The sequence below is a fragment of the Felis catus genome, chromosome F1 (assembly GCF_018350175.1).
Source record: "Felis catus isolate Fca126 chromosome F1, F.catus_Fca126_mat1.0, whole genome shotgun sequence".
NCBI classification, from domain to species: domain Eukaryota; kingdom Metazoa; phylum Chordata; class Mammalia; order Carnivora; family Felidae; genus Felis; species Felis catus.
Window position 1 is genome coordinate 48,133,478 of NC_058384.1, and position 24,545 is coordinate 48,158,022.

At 39.5% G+C, this 24,545-nt stretch overlaps 1 protein-coding gene and 1 long non-coding RNA gene across 2 annotated transcripts in view; both read right to left on the reverse strand.

Moving 5' to 3' along the window:
- Positions 1-341: 341 nt before the first annotated feature.
- On the reverse strand, positions 342-3,689 carry RGS2 (regulator of G protein signaling 2). Its single transcript, XM_003999491.6, has 5 exons — positions 3,531-3,689; positions 2,391-2,492; positions 2,229-2,290; positions 1,498-1,664; positions 342-1,232 (listed from the first exon to the last, which is right to left on the reverse strand). Exons 1-5 carry the CDS (start codon positions 3,638-3,640, stop codon positions 1,038-1,040), a joined length of 636 nt encoding a protein of 211 aa, XP_003999540.1. The 5' UTR covers positions 3,641-3,689; the 3' UTR covers positions 342-1,037.
- A 354-nt stretch (positions 3,690-4,043) lies between these two features.
- Positions 4,044-24,545, reverse strand: part of LOC109495733 — a 58,049-nt gene continuing 37,547 nt past the window's right edge. Inside the window, exons 2-3 of the long non-coding RNA XR_006591643.1 lie at positions 13,787-13,910; positions 4,044-4,646 (exon numbers count right to left, since the gene is read on the reverse strand). This is a non-coding gene — a long non-coding RNA (uncharacterized LOC109495733). The remainder of the gene's footprint in view (positions 4,647-13,786; positions 13,911-24,545) is intronic.

Here is a 24,545-nt window from a genome sequence, read left to right on the forward strand (position 1 = left end):
TGAAGGGCTTTAAGGTCATGCCTTTTGTTAGCAAGAAGCTTGACTTTTTTTTTACAAGATTATATTAGAAATTTTGATCCCAGGGTGGTTCTAAGGAGGTGGTCTGACTTTTCTTGGTCCACATACTGCTTATTAGGTTTAAAAAAAGATAATTGCAGGGAAGACATACTCCTATCACTTCTCATTTCTGAGCACTGTCAATTCTCACTGAACAGGCACATCACCTATGATCTCTCTCTCTTTACTGGAAAGAAGTGTCCTTTGTATCTGCCATTTTTCCAATTTAGCCAACCCCCCAACCACAAAAACAAAAAACAAAACTCTTATATCTGAGCCAAATATTCAATGACATTAATTATCAAAATTAATTTATTAAAAGTATTCAAAGACCACGTCAAAGTTTAGCTGCCTTCAGGACAATTTTTGGCACTCAAAATGGACAATGTAGTTTTCTACACAGCAACACTCATTCTATTACACACACCATTTAACAATTCAAACATAGACCATTTCAGTTTTAGTGTTATATGAGATAACAGTACTGATGATCTGTAGTCATAAGAACTTCAACACCCTTGCACACAGTAAACATTTTAATATTACTTACTCGTAAATAACTAAAACTAAAACCACTATGTGGTAACATGGACTGGTTTAGGGAAAGATATACAGCCAGCTAGCTAAGGCCACATAATCCCAGATCTATTGATTTTAAATGCTCTTGGACCAACAGTATCGTATCATACCTTTTATGAGAACTTTTAGCCTCACATTCCTCTCTTTCCAGTGTGAGACACACCACATTTCAACCACTTTCTCCCTGTGTTCCTGACATGGCTATGGAAGCCGTCAGAATACAAGCTTCTCCTAGACAGTTACCAGCTTCCTGATTCACTATCTAACTCTGAATCAATAGTTCTGAGTGATGTTTCCTGAACACCCAGGCTAAATTCAAGGTCAGTCTTTTTGGCAGGTCACAGCCTGTCCCCTTAGGAAAAAAATGAAATGTCCTCCACTTTTGGGCTCCCTTTTTCAGCTCATGTAGCATGGGACTCTGTGGTGATCTGTGGCTTTTTACACAAGTCCTGGTAGAATTCCGACTCCAAGAAACGAGGATAAGAGTTGTTCTCCATCAAGCTGTAGACCCTTTTCTGGGCAGTTGTAAAGCAGCCACTTGTAGCCTCTTGTATATTTTGGGCAATCAGAGTTTTGGTTTGAAAGTCTATGTTTATCTGAAATTTAAAAAAAAAAGTGGTTTAATCCATATTCAAAGTTATAGATTGATACCGGTTTAATATTTGAAAACAAAAAGGAAAAGCTATAATGTGTAATTAGCCTCACTGGCCAAGTCATTGAAGAAATTAAATTCACCTAACTGAAAACAAGAATTAAGTGAAAAACATTTTTACTCCCCCCACCCCTTAAATTTTATGTCTTCTGTTTCGGTGCTAAGAATGTTAAAAATACTCTGAAATGAAGAACTTTTTTCCCCTTTACCTCTTTTGGAGCTTCTTTTTCTATGAAATCAGTATATATTTTTCTTGCTTTTGAGGACAGCTTTTGGGGTGACTTGGTTTTTTTGAAGTCTTCACAGGCCAGCCAGAATTCAATATTTTCTTCACAAAATTCAGATTTTAAAAAAGCCCTGAATGCAGCAAGACCATCTGGGGGGGGGGGGGGCGCAGAGAAGAAAGCACACAGAATGTGAATTGAGTGAGCAATTAATCTCTTATATTTTGTTTCCCAGAACTACCATTCCACCCGCCCTGCCCATATTTTATTATTTCTGGATGATAGCAATTTTCTAGATTTCATTCCAGCCTCTAATCCTCAGAATTTAGATCTTTAAAAGCTAAATTTCTAGTAGGCAAAATGCTTAAGTTGGCACACTGCTACAAGAATATAAATAACTTTGCTGTTAATGTAAATATTTATAGGGGAGCCATAAATTCTCTGGGAACTAAACCTCCTGGTAACATTGCATGCAATGGAAACGCTGATTCAACCTTAAGGAAGAGCCACTGCCAGTACAATCTAGGCTGATTTATGTAAAGTGAATAAACCACACTTGCCCATGGTTAAATAGAAATGAAGGAGAAGGATAGGCCTTATAGTACTAGTGATTGTAACGTTGAATTCCCCTTGGGCAATCTGCTCTTCTGTCATGTGAGCACCTTTCTAGGCTCTTGTGATACTTGACGTAGATCAAATTCAACAGGTTAACTTACATTTACTGGCTAGCAGCTCGTCAAATGCTTCCGACCACAGTTGTGCTTCCTCAGGGGAAGGCCTGCAAAAGAAGGTTTGCATCAGCTTGTGCACTTCACACTTCCCCTGTCCAGTTTAGCAGCTCGCTATTCACATTGGCAAGTATAAGACTTTCAACTTACTTGATGAAGGTTTGCTGTTTGCTTTTCTTGCCATTTTTGGGCTTCCCAGGAGAGGATGAGTTTTGCAAGAAGTAGCTCAAACGGGTCTTCCAATCTTTTAATCTTAAAAAAACAAACAAACAAACAAACCTAACATTTGAAATTGCTCCTGCAGCCGAAGGCATTTTTACCAAATAAAGTCACTCAGTAGCGACCAACTAAATAAGACAAAGACCTCTTCAAGTCGGTCTTACTCATTTAACATTTAAACCTAGCACCTATGCACTGAACACAATTACTTTCATTCATGCATTTGAACATAAATACTACTTTTATAACTGAGGATAAAACTACCTAAAATTACTAGGGTATTTAAATGAATTTAGTTTGCATACTTCAAATGGCAGACGCTATTTCTGGCCCACAAAAGGCAGTAGTTTTTCTGCAGCCTTAATTACAATTCTGAGACATTTCACACTTGATGAAACTGCCTGGAGCCAGCGGGTACTCATTTCCCTCCTACCCTTGGAGCAGGAGGCCCTGGACCACACTAGACGCAGTGAGGTGTGTGTGTGTGTGTGAGAGAGAGAGAGACAAAGAGAGAGAGACTGAGCCCCCTACTCCCACCACAGCACTCATTTTAAGCAGATGATGCATGCTCCACCGACGTTCCTGAATGATATGCCGTTTAATTTTAAAAAACAAAAACGATTTTAAAACGAAAATATTCAGAACCAGCCGAAAGATCTCCATCCCACAAGCTGATCAAAACATACAACGCAAGGTACCAATGCTGGGGATGCGCTTCAGCTGCAGGATCGTCTGATGTTATTTTAAATTCAGGGGACAAAAAGCCAGCTCGCAATTTCTTAGGCGCATCTACCACTGTCTCCGTATCAAGAATATTTTTTTCAGTTGCTAAACTACCCGAGTCCTTCGCTCACGTCACAAAATCGGCACATAACACACAGATTTAACCTTACTTAACGAATTGACCTTTCCCATACATACATATGGAAAAAATATATATATTTTTCCTGCAGAAGCAAAGGTTTCATAGCTTCCTATGCCAAAACCGAGCCCGAATGTGTCGCGTTTGCAGCAGACCCGCAGAGCTAGGTCCGCAGCGGGTGGTGGGAGAGAGAAGAAAGCCGTACTCACAGGGTCCGCTTCATTTTCCCCCTCTTCTCCTCGCTCTTGGGGCTGTTGCCTGCGCTCTTGTCCATGGATCCGCAGTCGTGCTGGACAGCCAGGAACATGGCACTTTGCATTCTCCTGCTCCTGCTGGGGCCGCCGCTGTGTGCGGCCGGGCGCGCGCCGCCGCGGTTATAGGAGGTGAGGCGAGGGGGCGGGGCCTCACGCCTCCGGTCCCGCCTTCAGCGGGCACCGATTGGCCGGCTGCAGACGGGCAGGGGGCGGGGGCAGCCCCGGCCTGTGGCTGGCCCGGTGGCCCGCGAAGGGTCTCGAAGCGAGGCCTGCTGACGTCTACGGCCCTGGCTTCGTGCGCACTCGGGCCAGACGCGGCGGCTTGCGGGGTTTGGTGTGGGATCAAAGACCTTTCGCAGCGACCTTCGTCTTGCGGTGGCGGCCCCCGGCGACGGCAGGGAGCCGAAGTTGGCTGCGGGCCCGGCGGGGGCGCTCGCCGTCTTCTCCCCTACCCCCCCCCCCCCCCCCCCCCCTCCCCGCCAGCCTGCTCCTGGCCGCGTTCGGAGCGAGGATTCCCTGGCTGGCAGGGAAAGCTGCTTGTTGCGAACCAGAGTGCAATTGCCTTATTTCGAATTAAGGTTGTTTTCGCCTCATCTCTTGGTTTGTAAACTGAGGCCGTGCGAGACCCTCACCTATTCCTGTCTGCGACTCCGTTTAGTTTGGGGGGAGGAAACGATGGAGGAACAGTGACGATTCGAGGGGCAGGTGGTGTGACCTACTCTGCAGCTTGCCGGGGCGTCTTGAACACTTTTGGCAATGAACAACAAAACAGGGAAGGAACAGGAGAAAGTGACTTTCTCAGACGACGGTTTTTTTTTTTTTTTTTTTTTTTTTTTTAACTGGGTGTGCACTTTTGGTCACCAAAAGATAACGTGATTGGGATCGTATCTGTCCATGGGGTTGCGAGCTATTTCTCCGGAGTCCTTGGCTGCTTCTTCCAGAGCAGAAATCACAGATCGCTTTATGATGCGATAGAGGGAAACACCAAGACCTCGCAGCTGTAATGCGCCAGAATCGTTGTACTTTCAGAGTGCAAGGATGCAGGATTTCCTCATGAGTCATTCCTGGTTGCTTAGAATTTACCAGAACACTTAATAACTTGCAAGGTGCGGGAGGGTGGGGAGTGGGGGGGTGGGGGTAGAGAGGAGGAGGAGGAGACGTTAGTAGTTTAATAAGTTTAATTTGTTAATTCTTCAAAAATCATCTCTACCGTAGCCGGCTTTAAATGTTTTGATTGGGAAGGACAAATAGATAACCTCAACAAAATTATTTGACTTCAGGTAACATTAGCAGTGTGCAATGGAATATTCAAATGGTTCCCCCAATTAAGCATCTAAGTAGATAATAAGATTAACAGCAATGTATTGATTAGGCTACAGATATTCTCCATACTTTGCGTTAGCGCTGCTAAAAGAAAATTGGAACTAGTTTAAACTTCTGAATGTGAGTTGCCAGAAGTTGGAACAACAAGTTTGGCTTGTAGGGTAAAATCTGCAATGATTACCAAAGAGAACAGCTAGGTACTTGATTATGGAAAGGAAAATCATTTAGATTTTAGTAATAAATACTTTAAAGCAGGTTTGTGAAATGTAAGAACGTTATGTTTTTCATGCATGCACTCTTTATCTCTAAAAGAACTTTCCATCTATTTCCATCTATTTTCACTTTCTGATGATTCAATGCTTGTTTGTTAAATACGTGTAATAAATAGGCATTGGCTTTTTCTTGCCACTCTGAACCTTAATACATCATTCACTTAGAACCTTGGATGGTAGAATTCATTCATAGTGGAATGGCCAGGAGTTCTGACAAAGAGGCAGCAAGGAGACAGAGCTGGACTTGTGTCTGGAGACCTAATTAGAGTCTCAGCTTAACCAATAAATGCTAAGTAACTGTTGGGACTGTCTCATCACACCTCCTTGAGCCCGTTTCTCATTTGTGTTAAGAGTAATGTATCTTTCTTGCCTATCTCTTTAGATGTTACCTGACTCTTGTGATGGGCCTTTGTAAATTCTAAAGTACACAAGTTTGGTATTATTAATTTGCATCTGTGTGAAAAAGGAAATATCTAGAAGCATAGCCATTCAAGGTAGAAAAATCATTGAAGGATTAACTCAGACTTAATTAGGTTATAAATGTGTAATTACTATTAAAGTATCAAAATAATGTCCCAGAGATTTGTAACGTCTCGAGCTCTTGACAGATACTTAATAATTTCTCTCTGGATAATAAATAAGGAAAGTAAACAGTTTTCCATTTAAACTTTTCCAGAGATCTCCAAGCCAGGGAAGTTAAATCATCTCAATATATTCACAAAAGTGCATATATATGTATCCATGTAAGCAATTGGTCTAAATGTAGACTATTCTAGATGTTTCTGATATTTATTCACTTTTTTCATAAACCATTTCAGATTGACAACTGATGCTAAGTAGCAGCAAATTATTTTTTTCCTGAGAATTATGAGGTCAATTGATAGATCCGAATGCATATTGATTTATCATTTCTGTATGTTTAGGTAATTTTAAGAGTTAAGGCAATACCTACTGCAGGCTGAGAAACTCTTCAGTCAAAGAGCTGCCATGTTAATGTCTTTTATAAAGGCAGCAGACATTGTAGCCAAACAAAAGCTACAATGTTTGATGACTTCCCTTTGTTGTTTTTTTTTGTTGTTGTTGCTGCAAGTGGCATTTAGGTAAAAGGGATTGCTCAATATTAAGATGACACATATTTTCCATTCTGTGGTGGAGAGAGAAACAATGCAATAGGTTGTAAAGACTGCACAGCAAAACCACTGTTTTGCTTGAGAATATACATTTTCAATGTTGAATCTACCATGCCCTCTACTGGAGAGGTTCTCTGAACACATTAGTGGTAGAGGTTCTCAGTGTGGTTTTAGAACTTTTTGTATTAAAAAAAAAAAGTTGCAGAAGAAGGCAAACAAAAAAACACAAGTTTCTAGCGATACCAAAAGTAGAATTTGGAAAGCAAGAGTCTCCCCTGCTACAATTCTGCCCCCTCCCCACCACTGCATGCTATTAATAATAAGAATTGTTAATTATTATTAGCTAAACCTTTATACATAAAAGCTTTCATACTTAGGCTTTAGAAATTTAAGAAATAAGAGAAATGCTTTAAAAAACCACAGAAGAATAGTTCTGTGTATTACTCCATGTTTGTTTTTTTTCAGTCAACAAGATACCTTAATTATTAAATTTGTAAAAGGTGTAAACCTGTTGCTTACCTCACAAAATCGTAAATCGGTGGTAAGTTTAAAAGAAAGGGAAAAAAACACTTATAAGGTAAATGCTATGTGGCAAAGGGTGTGATGAGTAATTGGAAAAAATGAAAAGTCTTAGCACTGTAATTGTTGCCAGTTTTTGAGGAAGTGTGATACCTGCCTCCCCCCACCCCCCACTCTCCTTTCCTCACTTTTCTTTCTTTCAGAAGAGCAGGGTTTCATTTAACTTTAGTTGGTAAAACAGTCTTTTAACAGAATGAACACACAACCCGACAAGATTCTGTATTTTTCTTCACCCCTAATATGCTCTGAGATTTAAAAATCATGATTAATGTGTTTCTTAGACTGTAATTTGCATACCCAGAAGCTGGTAAGAGTGAAAGTTAGTGTTTTTGTCATGAGTGAATCAGAGTTGAGCCTAATACTTGAGTGTGTCATAGAGGAGTTAGTAGTTTCACCAATCTTTGAGTTGGTAATTCCAGATAGTGCCCTTCCATAGTTCTGCCTTCAATTCATCCATGGGATGGAGTATGTCATATTTCAAAAGCAGGTGGGGCCTAATAAGTTTGAAAACCCTTTCTTACTAAAGCAACTAGATTCTCTGTGAAAACCAGCATCAGGAGCATCACGATGTTATTGTTTTGTCCCCCAAAATAAAAATTCTGAAATGTATCAAAATATCTCTAATAGGTTTGTGTAGTTATTAGGCCTATAGGTTAAAGGACCAATTGTGTGAGGTCTACATTAGGGGATTATTTCTAGGGGATGCTCCCTTCTGTAATGATGGGCTACACGGAATCTCAAGGGAGAGAGGTGATTATAAATACCTTCTTATAAAATAAGTTACATAGGTACCATATCATCTATAAAGTGCAGAGTTAAAGCTAAAAATTTATTTCCTGGCATTTCTTCTGCTCGGGATTTTAATTTCTGCGCACCGAATTTTGTCAAATCGTTAGAGTGTCAAGTGCCCCTATTGACTACTTTTTTGAAATTTGGGGATGTTTGGTTCATAATAGATTTCAAAGGTCTGTACATGATACCAATCACCAAGAGTCTGTCTTTGTGTGCGTGCGTGCGTGCGTGTGTGTGTGTGTGTGTGTGTGTGAGAGAGAGAGAGAGAGAGAGAGAGAGAGAGAGAGAGAGAAGGGTGGGGGGGGAAGGGCTGCTTTTCATCTAATAAATAACCTCTTTGCATTGGTATTTCCAGTTTACTGACTCTCTGCATGTAGAAGTATTAATCAAGGTTAGATGTTGGCTTTCAAAGGTCTTTGATCCATGGACTACTTCGTAAGAAACTAAAACCTTGTGGATTTTCTCTACCAAAACACATTTTTTTTAATTTATTTTTTATTTTTGGAACAGAGAGAGACAGAGCATGAACAGGGGAGGGGCAGAGAGAGAGAGGGAGACACAGAATCGGAAACAGGCTCCAGGCTCTGAGCCATCAGCCCAGAGCCCGACTCGGGGCTCGAACTCACGGACCGTGAGATCATGACCTGGCTGAAGTCGGACGCTTAACCGACTGCGCCACCCAGGCGCCCCCCAAAACACATTTTTGAAACAAAAATTCTCAAATCTTAACAAAATTAATTGGAAGAACAATGCTTTCAAAGAGATACCAGTAGGCCTTGACACAACTGTTATCTTTTAAATATTGAAGTCTTAAATGCTGAGCTAATGGCACTAGACCTCAAAACATTCTTGGCTTCAAAAGATAAAATAATTTTGCTTTTCTTTGCATAGATTATTTTTAGGAGAGCAGGATGGTTGGAGGGTTTTTCCATAACTGGATGCTTACATTTTGTTGCCAGGACCTGGCACTATTTTGGTTATGATCTCAGGCAAATTGCTTAGCTTTCTTGTGCCTAGGCTTCATATCTTTCAGGTGGAAGTCATTATAGCAACGTTCCTTTCTAAGGAAGTTAAAACAGTGTGGGGAATGCCCTGAGTGAAGTCGTGCAAAGGGGATGGCCTTCAGCAAAAGTTTTCAGCAGGACTAGTTTTTTTCTAGGTGACTCATTGCCAACTTGTTGCTGCTTTTGTAGCACCCACTATTTGGTGCTTCTCCTAGGGTATCATGTCTCCCGTTAAGGTAGAAGGGTAGAATGAAAAGCTTCTTTGGAGGATGCACTGTGTTAAGGATGGGGGTGGCCTCATGAGGGGAATGTTGCCTCTGTAGTCTTTTCCCTGGGAGAATTGCATCCTGGATCCTGTAGCATGATTACATGGTACTCCTCCTTTTGTGGGGGTGTATTCATTCATTGTGTTCCTTGGTGGTCCCTTTGCGCTCTTCCAAATACCCCCTTGGGAACAGGGATGTAAGGTTACTTTTTGAAATGTCTTAAGTTCTTTCTCAAAAATGTTTTAGAAATGTCCAGCTCTTCACGGGCTAATTGTTTCATCTACTTTGGAAGAATTCTTCACTGCCTTTATAGAGTGAATTCCCTCTGTCTCTCAAATACTTGGTGAAAATTCATTTCTTTTTTTTTTTTTTTTTCCTCCATGCAGTTTAGGAGGAAAGAAAGTTGCCTCAGATGCTTTAGTCTGTCCCTTTCTAACTGGTTGTAGTGAAGCTTTCTCATTCAGAGACCAACAGTCTTCCAGTGCATCAGTTGTTGTATCACCTGTGGTTACTTTAATCTACATTTGGTTTAGTGTTCTTCAAGAGTTTTTAAATAGTTTTTAACATAAACCCAGCTAAGACCAGCAAAAGTCAATTGGCCTGACCCCGCTTCAGCCTGCCGTAAGTAGTTCAGCAACATCAGTCAGTTTCTTCAAAACTCCTTTAGAGTCATCTTGGAAGTTTCCATTTTCTGATATATTTGTACATCCCTTTTCAAGGTTCCACCATCTACGTTGTCTTCTTTATGAACAGCAGGGTGATTTCTCATCTTCGGCAGTGATCCGGCTTTCTTATTCATTTAAAATTTGTCCTGTTTGTGGTAGCATTTTGTTTTTCTACCTCCCCACCCCCCGACTAATAAGTTTGCTCACTCTGTTCTTTAGCTTTTTGTGAAAGCAGTTTTGTACCTACTTGAAGATGGGAATTTTCATCTAAAGTGTCATTTTGTGTGTGTGTGTGTGTGTGTGTGTGTGCTGTCTGAAGTTGTTCTTCACTTTTCTGATGTACTTTGAAGGGTGTTTTGCTTGTAGCTACTTGAAATTGGATGTATTTTGATGCATCTTCCTCACACTATTTCTCGTAATGTCAACTTGTTCTAAATGTTTGGATCTTCCTTTGCCAAGTCCTTTACTAAAAGTCTGTACTTTAAACCTAAGCAAAGAATTGGAGATTTCCAGCTCTTTTTTAATGCCCTCTGTTTTTTCTGTTTCTGATAGTTTGTTCTTGAGTCCAGCTCCCATTAAAATTGATTCAGGTCTTAAAATTCTTTTTTGAATTAAGTTAAACTTGTCAGAATTTTGATATCTTTCCTCCAGAAGGGCAGAAACATCAGTGGCTAGTTGTCTGTCTTTCCTTGCGTAGGGTAGGCTTTTAATTGTTAAAAATCTGACTAGGACTACAAACCTCCTTCTATTCTCCATCTCTCCTACATGGAGAGCAGGGGGATGTGGGAGTAGAGAGATTGGTGGGGGTCTGGGTTTGGTTTAAAGTTCTCTGGCAGGGCTGCCCCTGGCTGCCATAGTGTCTCTAGAACCAGTGCAACACAGAGTACCATGGCCATGAGAAGACTCTCCAAGGTCTAGGGTTCTCTGAGCCACTTCAGGTTGGCAAAACTCTGATGGCCACACAAGTTATAGAGAACACCAATGAGCATTCTTCTTGGAACCAGCCCAGTGTCTGATAACTAGGGCAGACCTTAATAAAGGTGAAGGAGTGGAGACAGATACAGCAAATTATTGGCTAATGTTCCTTCTTCTCTTGACTAAAATTTTCATTCTGGGGCCCCAGAGTCCTTATTTACCCATCCAGGCTACAGAAAACTTTCTTTCTTTTTTTTTAAGATAAACATCTTTTTAAAAGTTTATTTATTTATGTTTGAGAGAGAGAGAGAGAGAGAAAGGGAAGGAAAGAGAGAGAGAGCAGGGGAAGGGCAGAGAGAGAAGGAGAGAGAGAATCCCAAGAAGACTCTGCACTGAGAGTGCAGGGCTCAAACTTACAAACCATGAGCTTATAACCTGAGCCCAAGTCAAGAGTTGGATGCCTAACCGACTGAGCCACGCCGGCACCCCAAAAACTTCCTATTCTTAGAGCCTCTCCATGTCTGGCTGGCCTTGAATGCATATGGGAAGGGGTGGGGGGAGATTATGGAGGCCCTACAAAGGTTTCAACTTGCTTCACCAATTTCACCTTTAAAAAATAAGGAAGAAATAAGTGGAATTTAAAAAGTTCTCACATCTCAGGAATGTACAATCCAACTATGAATGAAGAAAACATAACTTTTTTCAAACTGTTCTTACATGTGGTAAAATGTGTGATGATGCAGAAGCCCATCAGGGTGCTTCAGTCCAGGATAATCAGCTCTGGAGGTATTAAAAACTAGATGCAGCTTTCTTCACAGAGGCCCATCCATAGGCCATGAGGCACCCAGACCTTGTCTGGCTCAATTAGAAACTCAATCTTACTGACAGTAAATCTGCAGATTGGATGGGGGTCCACTGGTTCTGTCTGGGCTGGGTGTCCCTGATGACTTGGCTAACACTCAACTTGCGAGTTGATAGAGATGAACTCCTATTGTAGTGAACATCAGGTCAGAGAGGGCCAAAAGAATATTCCCAAAATTACTGCTTTCCACTGACCAGGGGAGGAGAAACTTCACAGTACGTGCTGTCCAGTGGAACCACAGCAGCTTGAGTGTTCAAAATGCTGATTCAGCAGAACTCAATGCTGTGTTACTTCAATATTCCAGGAAAGTCTGTTCATATTTATAGACTTTCATTTCCTTCTCCAAAGAACAGGAAATACGTGAATAAATTCATATCCTGAAACTGCTGGGGCTCAAGCTGGTATAAAAACTTTATCTTTGGCAAAATGGAGACCATTTTTTTCTGAGAGAGCTTTTTTTTTTTTTTTTTTTTTAATTGATCATAGAGTTTCCTTAAATGAATACATCAAGATCAATGCCAGGATGTAAGGAATGGTGCAGTGAGTCATTCCTCCTATTACCTTGCCGAAGGGTGATAAGCCTTTAATTCTTGTCCTGAAATACCCCGCAGGAACTAAGAGCTCCAGAATTTCAATAAACTTGAAATTTCTTTTTTTCACCTCTTTTTTTCCACCTCCTGGAGATCCTGGCTATCCTGCCTATTGGGGAGCATCATGATTCATTGGGCTTAGGAATGATTGAAATAAAATCTAAGGAATAACTGGAGGAAGTTGTCTCTGCTTTGCGAAATTGTTACCAGGATGGAGTATCTCCCTTTCCTTAAATATTAAGTATTCAAGATTTATTTTTGTTATATAATATATAAACAGACCTCCTTAACACACTCTTAATAATAAAACATGTTTATTTATTTATTTTGAGAGAGAAAGTAAGCACATGTACAGACACAACAGACACACACACACACACACACACACACACACACACACACACACGCGCGAGTGGGGGAGGGGCGGGGAGAGAGAGGAGAGAGAGAGAGAATTCCAAACAGGTCCCAAGGTCAGTGTGGAGCTGACTTGGGGCTCGATCTCATGAACCATGAGATCATGATCTGAGCCAAAATCAAGAGTCAGAAGCTTAACCAACTGAGCCACCCAGGCACCCCAACAGACTGCTTTTTGATTTGACAGAGAAGTGCTTAAGTACTCAGGAAAGGAGAACGTGTGTTTGTAAGTATGTGTGTTGGGAGAGGGGACAGGAAGAGAGAGTTGATGATAGCTATGAGAAGTAAGAAAAATTAGCAAATATGTGAGTTTAAGGTAGTCAGGAGTACCTTATCCAACGGTATCTCAGATCTAAGCCAGAAACTTTATGGGGATATCAGATTTACTTTCTGTGTGGGAAGAAGTTGTTTTTCTTGCCCCTTCGAAACATCTGCTCATTTGTCCTTTAAATCTTGAAGTCCCTGAGGTGGCTTCTCTTTGCACACTCACTGCCAGCACCCATGCCTGTAAACTCAAATGTGATCTGTATGCTGGTTAATCCCAGTGCTGTTGTCTCTCCTCATCTCAGACCTTAGTTACTTGTCCACTGGCTTGATTCACTTAGATAACTCAAACGAATTTGTTAAAAATAGCATTTCCCATCTTTGCATGTAAACCTAATTCTTTGCCTTTGTTTTCTATCTCAGTGAACAGTGCTATGTGCACTCAATTGCTTGAGACCAAATGTGGGCGTGGAGGGAGTGGCCACCTTTGAGCTCCACCCTCTCTCCGTCCTGTATTGTATCCATCGGCCTATTAATTTTGCTTCCTAAATGTGTTTTGGAACAATAAATTTCTCTTCATTCCCACTTCCGCTTTTCTTATTATCTATCTTATGGATCCAAGTAAGGCTTCTAACTGATTTCTCATCTTGTAATTGATCCTTTCCAATAAATTTTCTGCTTTTTATAGTCAGCATGATTTTACTAAAACACTTGTCTGATCATTACTGCTTTCCTGATTAAAACCACTTAATGGTTTTCCATTCCCCTTCAGATAAGTTCTAAAATCTTTAAATTTCAACCTACAAGATCCTTTTCATTGGCCCTTGAATGCCTTTCCAGCCTTTTATTACCACTGCCTTGGTTTTAATGCTGTTATTCCGCAACTTTTTTAGTTCCTTCTACATGCCACGCTGCTTCTTTACTCCATTGCTTTGCTCATGCTGTTCCCTCTACTTGGATCTTTTTCATTCTCCTCACTTTTCATCTCTTTTCTGTATTATTCATACTTCTAAAGTATCAATTAAATGAACTTTCTCTCCTGGCTGCCACCTACATGCTTTTCCTTCAACACACAAACAGATCTGGGTAAGGTGCTTCTCCATAATGTTTCCACAGCACCTGTTAATTTACTTACCCCAGTGAATGAAAAGTGTCTGGTTTCTCATCAGTGTTGTCCACTAGACGACTCCTCTTCTTCTTGTTGTCCTCGTTCTTGCTTTTGTTCTCATTCTTCTCCTCCTTCTTTAAATTACTGTATCCTGGAACATGGAGGATATTCAATAAAAATGTGCTGAGGTAATGGATGGACGGAAGCATCAATGAATAAATGAACGATTACACTTCCAGGGAGTCTACCAGCTGTTGTCAGTGTGACTTCTGTCAGAAATTCATATGCTCTTAATACCTGTAATCAAATTCTGGTTATAACCTTATAAAATAACTTCTGTAGGGGCGCCTGGGTGGCGCAGTCGGTTAAGCGTCCGACTTCAGCCAGGTCACAATCTCGCAGTCTGTGAGTTCGAGCCCCGCGTCGGGCTCTGGGCTGATGGCTCAGAGCCTGGAGCCTGTTTCCGATTCTGTGTCTCCCTCTCTCTCTGCCCCTCCCCGTTCATGCTCTGTCTCTCTCTGTCCCAAAAATAAATAAACGTTGAAAAAAAAATAACTTCTGTATAACACTGGATTTCGTTATATTTATAAATTAATTTTTTATTCTTTCTGTTGCTATTATTTCTGTTTGCTCTTATGAGATAATCTATTTACCTAGTGTAAATGGAACACTTTTTTTTGTAAAATTAATGTACAGAGATCCAAATTAGGAGGAAAAATTGACAAGGTAGTGATATATAAGATGTTCATTTAAAACATTATGAATGTGTGAATAATCTCATATTTCTTCTAATAAAAATATTTGAACAACCCCCACAGGATTAAAAAATCACATGATATTATCATTTGTTCTCACTTCACTATCTATTGCAATATGTATTTGAATGGAGTCACCTACATACCATTATTTTTTATTGAAGTATAATTGACATACAGGCTTCTATTAGTTTCATGGGTACAACATAGCAATTTGACATTTGTATACATTGTGCACTGATCATTGCAATAGGTCTAGCTACCATTTTTGATATTGAATTGCTTATGTTCTTTATATATTTTGGATATTAACCCCTTATTGGAAATATGATTTGCAAATGTCTTCTCCCATATATCTATTATTTACATATATATGTCTGTCTGTATTGCCCTAGACAATTTAATAAAAACAATCAAATGTAATATAAAACCAGCTTGTTTCAGGGCACCTGGGTGGCTCAGTTGGTTAAGCATCTGACTCTTGGTTTCGGTTCGGGTTGTGACCTCACAGTTCATAAGTTCAAGCCCCGCTGCAGGCTCTGCACTGCCAGATTCTCTCTCTTCTTCTATCTCCGTCCCTCCCCTGCTCATGCTGTCTCCGCCTCTCTCAAAATAAATAAATAAACTAAAAAAAAATTCTTCGTCCTTTAAAAAAATATTTAAAAGTACCTTGTTTCTGAGACTTTTTAGGAATTTCCATTTTGGACCATTATGTAATGGGATTGCTCTTTTTGCTTCTGTTAGGCAAATGGACAAAACGTTGCTTAATGGTTTTAAATCTCATAATTATGGAAAATACTTTTCTTCATATTTTCATTGTTTTTAAGCTCTGAATTCCTGTTCACACATAGACACTATTGCATTATTTGGCTCATAATGTTCAAATTTATTATAACATTAGTATATAGAATGTATAACATATATAATGATCAAATTAGATAATTGTCTCAGGTTTAAGAAGAGGAAAGCAAACAGGAAAGCCTTACTAAGGGTATGGACACGTGGGTGGCACTTGAAACAGTTAAAATAGATTTTGGGTTTCTGCCTTCACAATCCTGTTCTGAGCCTATGGATTTATCTTCTTTGCTTCTCCACAGTCCATCAAAAGAAGCAAAATTGTAAAAAAAAAAAAAAAAAAAAGAAAGAAAGAAAGAAAGAAAGAAAAAAAGAGGAAACAAGAAAACTTCTATAGGACCACTGGAAAAGAGAGAAAGATACCACTGACACGAGAGAAATGTAGAGCTTCAGGAATGTGTGCAACAGAGTAGATCAACTGAAGCAAAACCCGAGGAGACTTGAACAGCAGGTATGTTGGGGCCTCTTGAGAAGTAAGTGGATGATTCCTCGTTGTAACCTGACAAGGTTTCCATTATAAACCAGTAGAGGTTTAAACAAGGGTGTGCTTCAGGGACAATCGGTGAGGGTAAAGTGACATTAAAGTGGTCAAGTGGTAAAGTGACCAGCGACACACATGGTAAGTTTCCCTAGGTTTTACTTTCTATGGGTATTTTACTAAATGAAGAACTTATAGGCCAAGGAGGAAATAAAAATAAAAGTCAATGGCTATTTAGAAATTATTAAAAAGGGGATAATTACATATGAAAATCTATGGGATTTTGTCAAAGCCATACACAGAAAATAATTCAAATCTTAAATTTATTTCTTTTTTTAAACATGTTTATTTATTTTTGAGAGAGAGAGAGAGAGAGAGAGAGAGAGGTGGGGAAGGACAGAGACAGAGGGGGTAGGACACAGAATCTGAAGCAGGCTCCAGGCTCTGTGCTGAGAGCAGAGAATCTGATGCGAGGCTGGAACCCATGAACTGCAGGATAATGACCTAAGCCGAAGTCGGACACTTAACCAACTGAGCCACCCAGGTGCCCCTTAAATTAATTTATTTTGTTTGTTTGTTTGTTTTTTAATGTTTATTTATTTTTGAGAGAGAGCACACATGCATGCGTGTAAATCAGGGAGGGACAGAGAGAGACAGGGAGACAGAGAATCCCAAGCAGACTCCAGGCTCTGAGCTGTCAGCGTAGACCCCGACATGGGGCTTAAACCCATGAACCGTGAGATCGTGACTTGAGCCAAATTCAGAGGCTTAACCAGCTAAGCCACCCAGGTGCCCCTTAAATTCATCTCTAATACAGTTCACCCTTGAACAATGAGGGGCTTGGTGGTCTCACTCTTTGCAATTGAATATCTGCATATAACTTTTGACTCCCCCAAAACTTAACCACTAATACTGTTGGATGGAAGCCTTACCACCAATATAAACAGTTGATTAACTCATATTTTGTATGTTGTATGTATACTGTATTCTCACACTAGAGTAAGCTAAAGAAAGGAAAATGTTAAGAAAATCATAAGGAAGAAAAAACATTTAGAGTACTGTACTGTATTTATTGAAAAACCATCCACGTGTAAGTGGACCTGCTGCAGTTCAAACTCATGTTGTTCAAGGGTCAACCGTAGAAGAAACATTGAAACTAAATTAACTGATCCATGTTTGTCTTTTAATGGTTATGTGGAATGCTGTGTTAAGAAGGAGTCTGAGGGGTACCTGGGTGGCTCAGTCGGTTGAGCATCTGCCTTTGGCTCAGGTCATGACCTCACTTGTTGCTGTCAGCATGGAGCCCACTTTGGGTCCTCCCTTCTCTTCTCTTCCTACCTTTCCCCCCATTTGTGCTCTCTCTTTATCTCAAAAATAAACATTAAAAAAAAAAGGATTCTGAAGGTGAATCTGTACTGATCAGGCAGCACTGCTGTTAGTAAGTACTGACTTCAGAGTTCCATAGAATTTTTAGAAGAACTGAATAAAACTGTTAGGGGCCAGATAATTCCTATATTGCTCCAAAGCACAGGGTGGTGGGAAGTCTTCTCAATAATTTCCTGAGGCAAGCATAATTCTGATCCCCAAATCTGATGAAGAAAGCACTGAAAAGAAAACTAAAGGAAAATTTCAACTACAAAGATGTAGTTGCTTTAAATAAAATAGTTTAAATAGGTTTACCAGTAAACAGCTTAAAGTAAGCAGAAGCACTCTGTACAGTGAAATGCGGAATTCTTGGCACCTACAAGTCAGAAAAGAAGCTCCTTTTAATTTGTGTGAAGCAGAAATTAAAGAACCTGTATTACAATTTACAGATAAAGTGGTGAATCATATCCCCTTAGCTTTGCTACCTGGTGGTATTCACATCTGTGGAATCATCTGTGGTGGTGTTATTGGCTCGTTACCACATGGGATGTGTGGAATCACTCGCCTCCACGTTGGAAATCTGAAAACCAGCTAAAAGCTGAAGTAGAACATCCAACACTTCATTGTGATACTAAACTCTTTCGCCACTTACGTTTTGAGTTGGTTATCTGTATGTCTGTCTTAGTTCCTCTTGCTTTCATGACAAGAGAACTGTAATTATTCACCTTTGTTTCCACCTACTACAGACTTTTCTGTAAAGCAAGTGCTAAAAAAGTACTTGTAAGTTGAATCTAATCACAGGAGCTATAGTATAGTGAGAAGTTCACTGGTTTTGGGGACAAGGATTTGGTTTCAAGGCCAGGCTGCCACTGATGAACCACTTTTTGTCAGGTTACTTCCATCATGACTCAGCTAGGACATCCCCTTTGGGGAGCCGCCTTGACGCCCACTCTCACTAGCGTCCTGAAGGAGCTCACTCATGTGCTCCCACAACCCTGGGCTTTCTTCTTTGGGGGCATTTAGCATTCTCACGTGTCTCCTCTGTGAGACAGTGAGTGCTTGAGTTTAGTTACTATCCTCTTCATCCTTGTATGTTCAGACACTAGCTCTGGTCAGGCACATAGTAAATGCCAAATAAGTTTGTTACATGGACGAATGATTTAACTTTTCTCTAAGCATTTTCTTTTCGTTTGGAAAATGGGAATATTGATAATACAGGATATCGAGGTTTCTAAGACTCTCCCTTATAAAAAAGTCTGGTCTTGCCTCCTTTAATAATAATAGCAATATGTATTGTTTATTAAGCATCAACTATACAAGCCAAACACTGACCAGGCACTTTAATATGTTAGCATTGTCTCTTATCCTTACATCCCATGAGACAGGTGCTATTATTCCCATTTTATAGATGTTTGGAGAAATTGCTCCAAATAAATAGCAGTCAAGACTGGCAGAGCTGGGATTTGAATTCTAATTCTGTCTACTTAGAATTTCAAATGTTTTTTATTATAGAATTGATGTCTCTATGGGAAATTCAGTTTGGGTTGTCATGGACAGGTCTCCTCTTGGGTACCCTAGCTATGTAATTCTGGTCTGTAAAAGGTTGACCTTGAAAGGTGAGCTAGTAAAACCTAGCCTCTAATACATTGCTTGACACATGTTAATTGCATGCTCAATATCACTATTGAATAGAATAATGAATTAGTTAATTAATGAAAAATCCATGGATGGTATTAGTAATTTATGTAATAAACCAAAAGACCTTGTGTGATTGAAGAGATTTTAAATACCCACAACTTCAGTTCCGATGACAGGTGAATACTCCTGAGAAGATAAAACTGGAATCTGATTCTCATTCAATAGGTGAAAAATTGTGAAGCTGTATACTCATCTAGGTCATTTTATTAAAAATGAAAATTCCAAGATTTCATTCCCAGGATTTGATACACTCTCCTCTTGTGAATGTGGCATAAAATGCTTCATAAATTATGGAGTGTTATATATACTTAATGTATTACTAAGGATTTTTTTTTAAAAATGAAGGTTGGAGAAAGTATCCTTTGAGATCCATTGAATCTCAAGGAACAGAACAGGTCAGAGACCCAATTAAATCGGAAAAGAAAAAGGCTCTTTCATTATGTGAAGGGAGTGTTTCTTTTGTCAGTATCTTCTCAGAGCAGGTCCGGTTGATTAAAATTTAACAAATAGATGGTTTTGTTATTTCAGGGTTGAGACATCTTTTGGTTACCTCAGGTGATAGCAGTCTATTGTCACGATGTCCTCAGAGTCTGCAAAAAGAGCCAGGAAACTGAGCAAGCCCACAGTGTCCCAGATCAGCGAGGGAGCCCAGGGTAATTCTACTTGTCATGCTGGTAACTCAGCACCTCTTTCTTTGCTTTCCCTCTGTAGATTTTTTCCTACCTCACCATTGATTACTTCTTCCATCTCTCCTTGTTTATGCCAAATGGCTTCTGCTTATTGCCTTGTATCTTTAAAAATACAAATAAGCAACATTTATGGAAGCTTACTGTATGCCAAGAACAATTTCATTTTTATACTCACGGCAACCTTTTGAGGTAGGAATAGGGTGTTCTCCTTTCCTGACCATTCATTATCCTGGTTTCTGCATTTAGTACACAGGGATCCAAAAGCCATCAGGATAGGACAACATCCACTAATGGATTGAGAGCCAATACGTTTTCTACTCATGACTGCCTCCCTGCTTAATATCAGTCCTGGTAATTAACTATCACTAATATCCAGGGCAAGTGTAATGCAAAGCTTACCAGCAATATTCACAAAAGATGCAGGATTTCATGAAGTTGAGGTCAACAGGAAAGGCATTGATAAATGAGGGTCTGAGAGTATGACAAGTTAACAGAGAAGAGAAAATTGACAAGGTCTGTGTTAATTTCGCTACGTGAGAACTGGTTTTGCTATTCTGCTATTCTGAGATATATTTTGAAAATGTTTGGTATGTGCACTGTTATATAATGAGTGTAGGCACTAACATAGGTCAGATTTTTATCCTTTTTGGGTCCTCCAGGGTTTTGTGGAATAAGAATTAGGCTCCTGGAACATAATGCTAGTGATTTTTGACTGATACATGCTCAGGGGGTTAGGGAAAGATGAATAACTACTTGGAGTCCTTAAAAACTGAAGGTCATCTAAGATTTATAAATGATAGATGCTATGACGAATTCTTCATAGGCTCAAATAGTCTCTTTAGTTTTTACTTTAAAGTCCTGGCTAATAGCATCTTAGTTTTATGAAGGATATTACAACTTGAGAGTGTTTTTCACATGCCTTATCTCATTTCCTGGTCGTAAAAGTATATGAAGTAGAGAAGGGAAATAATGTTACACTGTGTTAAAGGTGAGGACACTGAGATTTGTCTGATCTCAAGTAGTTAGTGACAGTCTAGTAGGAGAATAGTTTTCCTGACTCCTGGCTCAGTGCTTTTCCTAGTTCCCAGACTAGTTCCTAGACTAAGGAAGGGACAAAGAAAGGAAGAAAGAATGATATCGAACAATTACTAAACACCAACCACATGATTAATATGCTCTTTAAGAAAGTAAATTTTCAATTTGCATATTTATATATTTTTGCATATTTTTCAATTGCATATTTATATATTTGCAAATTTATATATTTTTGCATATTTATATATTTGCAAATTTATATATTTTCAGAATAGATGCTTTAAATTCATCTTATCAGTCCCTGTATGAGAAAGATCAACATCATCTCTATTTGATAAATGAAGAAATTCTAGAAAATCAAACAACGTAGATGCCCTGGAAAAATCAGTTGGCAAATTAAATAGAATAGTCGTGTCTATAATCACGCAGTTACTAGAATAAATAACAAAAGTGGAATTACCCAGACTAATTACCCCTTTTTACCCAGGGAAGCTTTTAAATTTTATCTGATTTTCACATCTTTTTCAGCAATCTGTTTTATAGCAATTTCTTTTCCTTTTAAAAATTGGTTTGTTAACTATGATAAGTCATATAGGTCAGTTCAATTTTTATACTTTTCTCTCTGAGAAAAATAATACTTAGTCCTAAGCATTTACTTGAAAAAACATAAATTAAAAAACAAAACAAAACAAGACAATACCAGCCAGGAGAGACTTCATCTTGGGCAATTGATAGCTGGTCATGCACTCACTGCTTCTCCTGTTCAAAATCAATGATCTATTTTACTTGTAATCCTAGTTTAGGCTGAAGGAATTCTTGGATGGGAAAGAACAATGATCAAAATTTTTGTGAGTCTACGTTTCTGGCTGTTGACCTTTATTATTCTTTACATTTCAGTATTTAGAAAGAGTAGTTTCGGGGCGCCTGGGTGGCGCAGTCGGTTAAGCGTCCGACTTCAGCCAGGTCACGATCTCGCGGTCCGTGAGTTCGAGCCCCGCGTCCGGCTCTGGGCTGATGGCTCAGAGCCTGGAGCCTGTTTCCGATTCTGTGTCTCCCTCTCTCTCTGCCCCTCGCCCGTTCATGCTGTCTCTCTCTGTCCCAAAAATAAATAAACGTTGAAAAAAAAAATTTAGAAAGAGTAGTTTCTGCAGCAAGGCTTGCAACTGGAAGTAACTGGAAGTAACCTGTGAATCTCTCCTGGACAATTCTTTGAAGTGGAAAAGTCCTGAAGTTTGGACTGATGTTATCCTATTACCCAGTTCACATTTAAACCAAATTTATTGACTGAAACATTTAGCTTATGAACCTCTTTTAGTAAGTTCCTGAAATAACCTAAAGCTTTTTTTAGACATATGTCCTTGCTCTGAGTGCTTATCAGAATGGCATTTTTGTGGCTCCTGGCACATTAAGCTTTTCTGACTTTCCTGACTGGGTAAGTGAAGAAAAGATTCAGGATGAAGGGAAAAAAAAAAATGTCTCTGAAGGTAATTGAATCTAAGTCTAAGGCATAGTAAAAGATATTGAAATGCGAAGTCTGACTTTAAAACAGAAAAGTATCTGTGACTTGCTGAGACCTTTATCAAGAGGCAGGGAGAACAGGCCATCAGTCCCTGAGAGTTTCTTTGGGATTGAAGTTCCCATTTTGTTAGGAAAAGCACATGCAGGGGAAAAAATCTGTTCTGCTGAATAGGAAATAAGGGCTTGGTTTCCTCCCAAATTATTTTCTTTTCCCTCTCCCTGAAATTACTAATGGTTATAGTGTATCTATGTAATGGCCTGGGAGATAGGGTGGCGTTTAGGAGACATGGGGAAGACTCCAAAACCTCACGGTGACATTGTTTTTGACAGTTAAATTCTGAAATTAGTACTTAACAGATAAGAGCAGCTATATCGCTTTAAAGAACTGGTTGTCAATTGAGGTCAGTTTTGTGCTCAGGGGATATTTGGCAATGCCTGTGGACATTTTTGATTGGCTTAACTGTTCTTAACTGTTCTTAGCTGTTCTTCCTCCCCCAAACCTTGCTTGGACTCTACTCCTCCCTACCCCCAACCAAACGTCTTTTCATTTAGTCTTATTGCAGTGAACTATGTCAAAACCACGAAGCAAAGTGTTATCATGCATTGCAAAGGTAAATATTAACAGGAAACACACGAGGGTGTGTGTGTTCTACCCGCGTTAGTGCATAGAGGTCAGTGATGCTGCTAAACATCTAACAGTGCACAGGAGAGCGCTTCACAATAAAGAATGATCGGTTTAGAGGTCTCAACAGTATTGAAGGTGGGAAACTGTTCAAAAAAAAATAAAAAAAATTTAATGTTTATTCATTTCTGAGAGAGACAGAGAGAGACAGAGACAGAGACAGAGAGACAGAGCACAAGCTGGGGAGGGGCAGAGAGAGAGGGAGACACAGAATGTGAAGCAGACTCTAGGCTCTGAGCTGTCAGCACAGAGCCTGACGCAGACCAGACCACGAGATCTCATGGACCAGAGCATGAGATCATGACTTGAGCTGAAGTTAGACGCTTAACCGACTAAACCACCCAGGTGCCCCAAGAAACTCTGTTTTAAAAGAACAACTGGCTTTCCAGCTAGTGAATGTTGAGTGTAAAGGATTAAAAGTGTTCATATATCATTTAAAAAATGTGTCAATTGGAATAATGCAATTGAGAACATTTCAGGAAAAATTGTAAAAAAATATAAAGACAAAGTTTGCCAATGATTATCCAAGTGTTGTTCAGGGAAACTTTCACTCATTCATTCAACAAATATTATTAAATGCCTACAGGAAGCCAGACCATGTTCTAGGTGTTCAACATAAATTATGGAGCTATTTGGGGATTCTTTCCTTATTAAGGAAATGGACCCATAAGGCCATTAGATCAAATGTTATTAAACATTCAAATCATAAAATTAACCGCTCTGCCCCTCATTCTGAGCCTGTCCCCACCAAGCTCATCTGAAAATTTTGTTTCTGTGAAGCATGTGTCCAAAGAAATTGTATTATTTAGACCACATTCCTCTATGTGAAGTTGTCCACTGACATTAGTCACTTGTATGCTTGGTTTACATAAATTAACATTCCTGCGTTTGATCATTCTGGGACATTGGTGAGATAGTTTCTAGGTCCTACAGTAATTTACTGAAGTGCTGTAACATTGTGGACCCCGAATGAGTGGTCATCTTATTTTGTCTGGGTTCTTACTGTTGCTCAATGTTGCTCAATGTGCTCAATGTGTAATTGAGGGTGGCTCGGTTGGTTAAGCATCTGACTTCGGCTCAGGTCATGATCTCCTGGTTTGGGAGTTCAGCCCCACATCAGGCTCTCTCCTATCAGCACAAAGTCAGCTTCAGATCTTAGGTCCCCCTTTCTCTCTGCCCCTCCCCCACTTGTTCTCTCTCTCTCAAAATAAATAAATAAACTTTAACCAAAAACATGTACTTTATTTTATTTATTTATTTATTTTTAATTTTTTTAAATGTTTTTGTAATGTTTATTTTTTTGTTTTTTTTTTTTTTTAATATATGAAATTTATTGTCAAATTGGTTTCCATACAACACCCAGTGCTCATCCCGAAAGATGCCCTCTTTAATACGCATCACCTACCCTCCCCTCCCTCCCACCCCCATCAACCCTCAGTTTGTTCTCAGTTTTTAAGAGTCTCTTACGCTTTGGCTTTCTCCCACTCTAACCTCTTTTTTTTTTTTTTCTCTTCCCCTCCCCCATGGGTTTCTGTTAAGTTTCTCAGGATCCACATAAGAGTGAAAACATATGGTATCTGTCTTTCTCTATATGGCTTATTTCACTTAGCATCACACTCTCCAGTTCCATCCATGTTGCTACAAAGGGCCATATTTCATTCTTTCTCATTGCCACGTAAAAAACATGTACTTTAATTGAACTTATAGCAGT